This window comes from Sinohyriopsis cumingii, chromosome 6 (assembly GCF_028554795.1).
Source record: "Sinohyriopsis cumingii isolate HCF-2022 chromosome 6, ASM2855479v2, whole genome shotgun sequence".
NCBI lineage: Eukaryota > Metazoa > Mollusca > Bivalvia > Unionida > Unionidae > Sinohyriopsis > Sinohyriopsis cumingii.
In genome coordinates, this window is record NC_142966.1 from 84,013,592 (window position 1) to 84,023,842 (window position 10,251).

At 35.8% G+C, this 10,251-nt stretch overlaps 1 protein-coding gene across 2 annotated transcripts in view; it reads right to left on the reverse strand.

Annotated features, from left to right (window-relative positions):
* Nucleotides 1-2,327: 2,327 nt before the first annotated feature.
* LOC149797350 (von Willebrand factor A domain-containing protein 1-like) overlaps nt 2,328-10,251 on the reverse strand; it is a 19,397-nt gene continuing 11,473 nt past the window's right edge. For both annotated transcript variants that reach the window (XM_089962102.1, XM_089962101.1), the window contains exons 3-5: nt 6,555-7,109; nt 5,817-5,885; nt 2,328-5,051 (exon numbers count right to left, since the gene is read on the reverse strand). In XM_089962102.1, the coding sequence (XP_089818228.1) occupies nt 4,933-5,051; nt 5,817-5,885; nt 6,555-7,109 (743 nt within the window). In that variant the 3' untranslated portion in view covers nt 2,328-4,932. The remainder of the gene's footprint in view (nt 5,052-5,816; nt 5,886-6,554; nt 7,110-10,251) is intronic.

The window sequence follows — 10,251 nt, forward strand, 5'->3', positions numbered from 1 at the left end:
ATCTGCAAATGGAATACACTCCAGCCCAGTTGATCTATGTTGAGGTGTTCCACAGGGGTCTGTTCTTGGACCTGTTTTCTTTATTCTGTACACTCAGTCGCTCTCAAGTGTCATAGATCATCATCCAGTGTCTCACCGATTGTACGCTGATGACACCCAAATATACAAATCTAGCCACCCAACTGAAGTTGATGCTACCATCCAAGGTGTAGAGAGGTGCATTTCTGATGTGAAATCATGGATGACATGTAACAAGCTACATATGAATGATGATAAAACTGAGGCCATTCTGGTCACAAAAAAAGACTTTCTCATTCACATCCTTTACCTCAAACAATAAATATCAGCAACACCAACATTAAATTCACACAGTCAGTACGAAACCTAGGTGTTGCTCTGGACAGTACTCTCACACTGCACCAACATGTCATGAACATATGCAAGGCTGCATATCTTAAGCTGAGACGCATCAGCACAATTCGCAAATATCTTTCAGTTGATGCCACTAAAATACGAGTGTGTTCATTAGTACTTTCAAGACTGGACATTTGTAACTCAATTATGTCTGGTTCATCTCAATATCTACTCCAGAAACTTCACAAAGTTCAAAACACAGCTGCTCGGATCATACTTAGAGTACCACGATGAGGCACACCTCCCCGCTGCTCTGTACCCTACACTGGCTATCCATTCGATCCAGAATCAAACACAAAATTTGTTCTCTGTGCTACGTTTCACTGTCGGACTCTAGTCCAACATACCTATCCGACCTCACCCATGTGTACACACCAGCAAGATACTTACGCTCCTCTTCTGACAATCGTATACTCATTATTCTCACTATGAAAACAAAGTCATATGGACAGCGTTCTTTTGCATACCAAGGCACAGCAACGTGGAATGAATTGCCCACTGAACTTAGACACAAAGACACAGTGATCACATTCAAGAGGGCTCTCAAAACTCACTTATTTCGACTGCAAGAACAAACTTAAAAGACCTAATAATGTTTCCTACCTGAAATATTCTCAGTATGTTTTTTATTTTTAATGTTTTTCTAATTTCATGGTGTTTGTTTTTTGTAATAATATTATTATATGTTTTTTATCTTATAGGTGTTGTCTAATGTCTAATGTTGTAAAGCGCTTAGAGCTTCTAAAGATTAGGCGCTATACAAAGTCCTCATTATTATTATTATTATTATTATTATTATTCCGTTTGTCTGACTTGAAGAGCCAAAAGATAATGCCGATGTTATGAGAAAGGACTTGGAACAGCAGTAGCAGTTGCGTTGTCCTGGCTCTTTTCATCATGTATGTTTATTCTGAATCATTACTTGATCCTATATCTGATGTTAGATGGTGACTCAAAGAAGTCTTCTACAAGAAAATATCAAAGTCGGCTCCGTCAACAAGTACAGAGCAAGCCTTTAAAATTATATAGTGGAAAAAATTGCGGTGCGCAATTTATACAGAACCTACTTGCAGAAGTCAATTGTGTAAATCGCATTCCACCTGCAAAATAATTTCTGATGCGGACGACAGAGAGAACATTATGTTTTCTAACCTGTATTGGATTTGCGAGCAGCCACTTGGCGATGACAAAGTTACGGACCATTGTCACAGTGTGCAATTGAAAAGCCATGCATAGCAAATGTAATCTATGATTGAAGACGCTAGAGTTGATTCCAGTAGGTTTTCATAATCTTTAGGAAAAAATTTAAGATACCACTCTGCCAGCTAAGGAAGAATGTTACAGCAAGCTAGATTGGAAAGATGTTTCTGATAAAGACTACTTCCTCGCGGCAAATGTTTTGAACAATTTTGACGTAGCAAAACGTCTTTGGTGAATGTTATTATCTCTATTTGAAATCTGGTGTCTTGATAATTGCAGACTTATTTGAAAATTCGTGACCTCTGAATGTCATATTACAGCTTAGATCCTGCTATAAAATTCTGAGACGGTGTCTTGATCTAGGGCTTTATCGTATAATAAAATTAGGCAAGATGCTTGACTGAAGTCTTGCATTGATTTGACACGAAACAGACAGCCGTGGAGACAAATGATACCTTTAGGCTACGGTAATTTGGCAAGACCACATAGAAAATCAGGAAGAGAGTCAATGTCGAATTAGTAAAAGATGTGCGACGTGACACGCTTGTTTTTGATCCAGCCTTATTTTCGATGAACGTTTTGAAGAACACTTAGTTGCAAACAATTATTTACAGAATACATTTACAAAATATAAAGTGTGAAGATATGATACAATCAAACGAAAAACCCTTATGGAGCTTCCAAAAAAGAAAAACAAAACCATCAGTCGCTGATAGGAGAATACGATTTATTTCTGATCCCAGAACAAGGAACACTATATAGGGTTGTCTAGTGTCCAGAGAATTTTCTGCTTTGTACATCGGGCTAAAATCTTCTTGTTCACCCGTCTCTATGTTTGTTGCGCGTACCGGGAGCGCTGTCTTTTATGTTTCCCAAAATTGCCACGCAAATTATTCGTCAGTCTCGATGCGGAATCTACGTTTTTTATCCTAGGTCTCACTTTCTGCTATTCACGTGGTCGATAATAATATATTTCTGAATGAGCCAATTAAAACGTTCGAAAATGAAGCGATATGTGCTGATAACCTTGTGACAGGCTATGTCATCATTTTTGGGAGTGTAAAATCATTGTATAAGCATCATCGTCTGTCATAAATTGCCATCATTTTTGTGTGAATAACAATATAGGCAACTCTAAATGGCAGTAGGAATGAAGGGGGCTTGTGGGCTCACCCCATCTCATTATTATAATGACTCCCGCAAGCCTTCTCCAATAACAAATTGTGCAGACCAAATTTCATGTTCTATAGCTTAGTCGTTGTCGGCGCTCGCATCTAATGATGAAAAATGATCATGTCTGCGCATCTTTGGTTATATTGAACAGCATGTTGTGTGAGTGTAATAACACGACTGGAGTGAAGCTATAACCTCCTTTTATCGATAAAATTGCAAGAAAAGTGCGGAATTAGTTGCGCCAAAAATACTGTATCATACATGGCATTAAAGTACAGAACATAAAGGGTAATAACTCTAACACAAATTGCGTGAGCGAAGTGATGTGTGAATGTGCGCATCCTCAGATGTAGTGTGATATACCAACACCCAATCCCCCCACCCCCCACCCCCAGATATGTGTTGATACTGATGGACGATATCAATATCATCAACGGCCGAGGGGCTGATTTATCAGCCTACCTCAGGCAATGACCATAGAATTTTATCAAGATCGATGTCCGTCCATTAAAAACTGGAGTTTAATCACCCATCGAGAATATGTCGTTGACTGCATTAATTCACAAGATAAAACGGGCAATAACTCAAATGAAATGGCAGAAATAAAGTGATTGTTGATGTGCTTCTTAAAGTGATGCCCACAATGTTAACCAAATTTCATAGTAATCCATTACAAACTGGAGACTATATTATTGGCACACCTTTCCGTTTCTTTGTACCCCTGCCGATTTTAATAACGACAAGCAACAAGGATAGAAAAACTGCACAAAACGTAGTCATTGCATTCACTGATTTATAGTTTATAATCTGACTGTCGCAAAATGGTCCACAGCACTATCGACTTATTGGCGTTTCAAAACAAACAGAAGCTCCCGATGTAAACAAGCAGACAGACTGCACGCTGTCTGCTTTCTAGAACAGTCTATTTCAGTAAAGACTGTCGTCTGCGTCCAATATTTGTAACGTCTAGTTTTTATATTTCTAAAACAAACTGAACAAATGAATAGAGGAACTCTTGTATGCATATCTTCAATGAGATGTAACTCCAAAATTTGCGGAATTACTGAGATTATAAAAAACTGTGAACTACATCACATCTGTAGCTTGAAAACAAAATCGCCAATGCAAATATGGCGGACCGTGCTAGTAAGGAAACGCCTGTTTGATTCGCAACGCCAACAACCTGCCAGTGATTGGGACGCAATGGTGACAATCAGCTTAGAACTTGCAAATCAATGAATGAAATGACTAAGTTTTGTCAATATTTATATCGTTGGAGCCTTTTGTTCTTAAAATCGGTAGAGGTGTACAAACAAACAGGATGGTGAGTGAATAATATAGTTTCGCTAATGAAACTGTGTCATATACATTATTAAGCTACAAGACAACAAATAAAGGCAACATCTCTGAAAATAATTGCTGGAGCAAAGTGGTTTGTCAATATACGCATCTTCAGGTGACGACTAATATTTACCAAATTTCTTAGCAATACTGTAAGAGCGCACAACAAGTTACGCTAACTTGGTTGCGTCATACACTGCATTAAGCTACGAAACAAAAGGGAAAAACCACAAGACTTTGCGCTTTTAGGTGCCGGATAGAAGAAAAGCAGGCCGGACAGGCGCAAAGAACGGACACAATAATTGCTATATACCCGCCTCTGGAGGTGTAACAAATTATGTTTAATTATCTTAGGGGTCAAAACTATATATATGGCAAGCGCTGTGTTTTATTATCAACAGTCACACTTGTAAGTTCCTGTACCCAAAGATGTCCCGTTGGGGGACATTTGTTCTGAGTAAATCTCTTCATGTGCAATTGAATATTCAATTCCAGGAGTCTTGTTTATGTCCTATTCCTTTATCACTAGATACTGGCAAGATTCTGCATCGGGATTTGTTCCATCGGTCTATTGCCCTCTGGTTCTCTCACTATAGAAACAAAATTAAGTATTGACTTCCAACGTGTCTTAAATGAACCTGTGGCAAACAGCTATGTTCCCTCAACACCAGACAGACAAGCGATTTCTGTATCAATTGTTGTTCCTCAGGACACTGTCCTCTGGTATCAATTTCTCCATATAATACACAAATTGTTATAAACCACCACGGACCTTATATGGCAAGCAACTATGTTCTCTCACCCCTAGATGCACTTGCATACTGTTATATCGACAGCTGTTCCATTTGGACACTGTTCTCTGATATAACCAAGTCCTGGGACATGTCTTCTATACGTATTGGCGCTCACTTGCACGCAGATAGCTGAAAAATTACAGAACAAATCTAAGGACGCTTAGAAGTGGAAACTTCTGAAAGCAAAGTTGCATTGTAAGAAAAAAAAATTGCTGCTTGCACTAAATACAAGGGAAAACATGAAGTCATCAGATTTGGTAGTATCGATAAATACGCCACCTTAATTTAAATTAAGTTTGTGTCACAAAATTTTTGTTTCTCAAGATGTATATATATATATATATATATATATATATATATATATATATATATATATATATATATATATATATATATATATATATATATATATTCTACTTCACAGTGCTTGTTTCCTATAAAACAATTAAGTGTTAGACTGTTAGCTAGTATGGACTGTTAATAGACAAACGAGCTTGTTATCGGCCTATTTTTCTGGCATTACTGGTAACGTAATGTAAAACACAAGCCGGAAAATAGCTTGTTGGTCTAAGCATTTGCCTGCGCTAACACCAATTAGAAAATTTATATATGCCAGTTATTCCTATGACTATTGACGAATCTTGACTGTTATCCAGATGAATTTTGGAAAGAAAGATATCCATATCCAATGAGAAAAACTTTTGAATCTAAATTGGTTGGCATAAAGTTTGCAGAGATCATTGAAAAATTAACCAAATTATTTTGTCCAAACACGATAGCAATGCTTCTCTGTGCCAATTAGCGTACCACCATTTCAGTTTTTGTTCTTCAAAATACTGTTATCAGAAGAAAACAAATGGTAAGAGATTACTAATGTATATGATAACATCTTACGTTTAGGAGCAGGTGTTGTAGGCTTTACTGTAAATCGTTCATGCTTTGAAGTCAGCTCAGTTGATATAGCTGCAAGAAAAAGTGTATCGTAAAGAGTTCTATACAGTTTTTGTGCATAACTCTAAGTTACCATTAAACCTCTTTTCATTCTTCAAAGGTTGTGATATTTCTTTCATTTGTACCCGATCTGGAATTTGCCAGATAAACTGAATATTAATTGTATATCCATAAACCAGTATACGTATTGTACCCTGACCTAAAGTTAATATTAACAAAAAGAAGTTCATGAACTTCCGAACAATGGATATGAATAAAAAAAACATTATTCAAACTTCATGTGCAAGGACTTTCTCTAAATGTAAGCAACCGTGTGAATAAATTCAAATGCAAATAATATATAAATGTACTCCATATATATATATATATATATATATATATATATATATATATATATATATATATATATATATATATATATATATATATATATATATATATATATTCTCTATGATACACAGAACTTGAGCGTCAGTACTGAATAGAAAATTGTGTCTCAGAATCCTTGGCGAAATTAAATGCTATCGATTGACTCGTGGAAGCAGCGGAAAGCAACTAAAATGCCCATGCATTAATCCAGGCATGGCTTATGTGACACATGCCTCGCTTTATTTAAAACGTGATGAAGTTTTAAAATGATTAATAAATACTAGAATGGAATATTCAAATGAAAATTCGTACGTTGACATGGGCCATTTGAGAGATTTTGTGCCAGATTCTTGAGATCTTTGTATCCAGAAACAACGAAGAATGTTCCTGCATCAGATGCCAGACTCTGAAGTGCGTAAAGGCTCGCGTAGTCTTTAATACCAACTGCAATAACTATACGAGAAACTCCATTTTTCTTTGCTTGTATGGCTTGCTTTAGTGTATAGATATCATTCCACTTGTCACCTGCTCTCAGTATCACTGCAGTTTTCGGAACATCTTGTCTAGATTTGGTCTCGAATGTGTAATTTATGCTCTCAAGACAATGCGTTTTCTGGCTTTCTTGGTCAGACGAAGAGCGTATTTTATCAAGTTTTTCAAAAAATGACGTTGATGTGTTTTCGAATGGAATCGTTGTTACGTTCTGTTCAGAGCAAATCATAGCTCCAAATCTGACGGCGCCGGAGGGAGCTTGATGCCTTCTCAGGATATCTCCGATAAACTCCTTCTGCATCTGGAATTCAGACCGATTGACGTACGCTGCGCCATCGAGGACAAAAAGCATGTCCACAACAGGATTACATCCGGCTGAAACAAATTGTAATAGATTAACTTAATGCGAGACACATGCATCGGTACCACGTGTAAATACTAAATTTAGATACGATCTTCATTCACCAGCAAGCTAATGTTTTCTAGAATGACAGGGTACGAACTGCGTAGGGGATCTAGGTACTGAACATTCCGCTTACCTTTAGAGAGAGAGAGAGAGAGAGAGAGAGAGAGAGAGAGAGAGAGAGAGAGAGAGAATTTTTTTATTGAACGTAAGTTGTCAGAATTTTACATCATCCCTACATCATCACCTGACTTGATGTATGGATCATTACCTTGAATCATTTTGCATTCATGATCTGTACATATGTTCACTTGTATAGACGCAACACGGAAAACACGCACACACACACACATGCACACACAGACACGTACGCTCACAAATACTGAACACAAGATTCTCCCGCTTAAGAACCTCAACGTGTTTTTTTTAAAAGTTGCCTGTTGTTTGGTGAGGTGAAAGTAAAGAATAGTAAGACATTATGTATCAATAGTTTATATTAGGACCTACTTCTTAAGCTCACCCCTGCTGTTATTCATTTTAGCGGAATATTTTACAAGCCTTTTATATGATAAGACACAATTTTTATAATAGGTGAGATTTTGGATTTTTTATACACAAAGTGATCTGCATATAACATATTTTGAAAGCAAATCAGGAAGTTAATAAAATCATCAAAGTTGTTATTTCCTATCAATACATCTTTTTGTGTAACTCCAAAATTTTTATCTTAAGTTTGGATCCATTTAACATATAATTTCCAAAGTGTTCAGTAGCTGAACAGACATAAAATTCTCTCCTTACAGAAGGTGTAATTATCATTATCACTTTAATTAATCATTTTAAAAAACTGGTTTGTGGCAAGATTATCTTGAGAGAAGTATTCCTGAACAGCCGATGGTTCATTTTGTTTCTTCAATTGTAATAAAGATTCAATAACATCACGCAAAAAAGTTTCATTGATTGAGAAATTTCTTTCAATTTGGTCTTTCCTAATTTTCATTAGTGCACCTCCAAATTTTCCAAATATTTATTCAGAAACCAGTTTCTGCCATAAAACGTCTTAGTTTAGCAAAAGGTACCTAATGTAGGACATTTTTATATAAAACACAAATGAGTGCAAGTGAATCATATTTAATCCCCCTTCCTTAAAGGAAGATGTAAGAATGCCTCTTGTCAATCCCAAATGAACTTCAATAATAATGGATTCAGTTCAGTTTATATATGGTGTGGAGGACATGGTATAGCTGCAAAAAAGATGAACACATTTTGTTAAAATCAGGGATTTGATCAAAGTATTTTTCCAATAAGGGAAAAATTTCTTCTGCTCCATCAACCAAGCAGCTTCTTTACTTCCTTCAGTTCAGTGAATAATTAAGCTCTACCTTAATCTCAGAATTCAAAGAGAAATCTACCTCCAGTAATTTAAAATTGGACATTAACAAGTTAATATCAATTTCTGGACAGTTTTTTCCATTATTTTTTTTTATTTCAATCCAAATAGCTTTTATTTAAAAAAACATTGCAGTACAGACCTGATACTAGGGCAAAGTCGTTTAAAATCTGCATGGTTGTCCTCAAGGACAAAGGATAAACATCTATTAATGGAAATGCGCAATGAGCGTACTGCTCTAATTTATACTTAATTTCGTTATAGAAAATGACTATAATATCTGTATTCTTTTTCAGTTCTTATGGAAGAAGTTCAATTCCTGTTATAAATAAATGGAGTGATAAAGGGTCTCCCTGGCGACAAACTCTCTCCAAGTTACAAATACGGGGATATATTATTATCAATAATATAGTTGTTTGATTTATTGCAAACTACCATTGTTAGGTATATCTATATTATGTGTACTATTTTTATGGTCATAGTTTTTAACGGTCATTTAGTTAAAAATATTTAAAATGCTAATTTTCTCTATGATCGTAAGTTCTCACCTTAAAGGAACACTCCTGCATACTTTTTCAGCATTTTTACTTTGCTTTCATTTTTTTCTGTTAGAATCAAGCTGTCGAAAATGTTAACATTTTTAACCTTGTGCTCAAAATAAAAAGACTGAAAAGCGCGTTTACAGACGGTCAAACTTCGATATACGTAGGACTTAAAATATTATCTACTACTTTCGCCCACGGGATGAAAGAGTTTAAAAAGTAACGTATTCTCTTGGAACTAAAGCAATCTATAAGCATTTTTAGAGCAGTGACTAAGCAAGTAATTGTCTCGTATAATAGGATCGTATCTCAGAGTGGTACTGACTAAAAGTTTACGTATTAACGTCACATCTCTGTCTCTGTCTGTCTGTCTCTCTCGTAAAATATTATAATAAAATGATGAGCCCTCCACCCGTCTATCTACATAGTAAATACATACTAATCCCATGTTCACAGTGAAGCTGTATGAGGATTTCATCATGGACATTAAAGACAGATTAACACACACACACACACACACACACACACACACAGGTGGACAAAGTAAATCCCATATACCACCACTTATTAATGTGAAAGAATAGCAAGAATTATTTTGAACATTTTTGAAACTCTTGACTACATTTCAATTTAACTGTATTGGGGTTCATGAACATTTCTATGAAAAAATCAAGTATGGCCATGAAGATGACACAACCCACCTTCAGACCTCTACTTGCAAGACTTTAAATCTTTAGATTTTTACGAATAAGAACTATTCCCAGAACCGGGCCCCATTCCAACAGTTATAGTTAAAATTCTAAACCCAATCATGTATTACTGAAGACTACACGGGGGTCTTGTCCCAAAAGGTCAAGTTTATGTCTTTAATAGTGTAGGAGATAACTTGCATTTCTAATGGAGGGACAAACAGACAGGCAGACATGACGACATAATCACCACCTTTTTAAAAGTTGCATGGAGATAACAGTCGTGTTAATTTTGCTTTATTCATTTAAAAAGTATCACTGTCAGAAGTCAAAACATAAAACAAAATTTGCATATCTCTGAATTTAATGACATAAAAAATAACTTCACAGATTAACTCTACTGACAAGACTTTTACTTTAATGTTAATAATTTACTTTCATTACAACTATAACAAACATAAACGCTTGCTGAAACATTTTTTTCCATCTAACC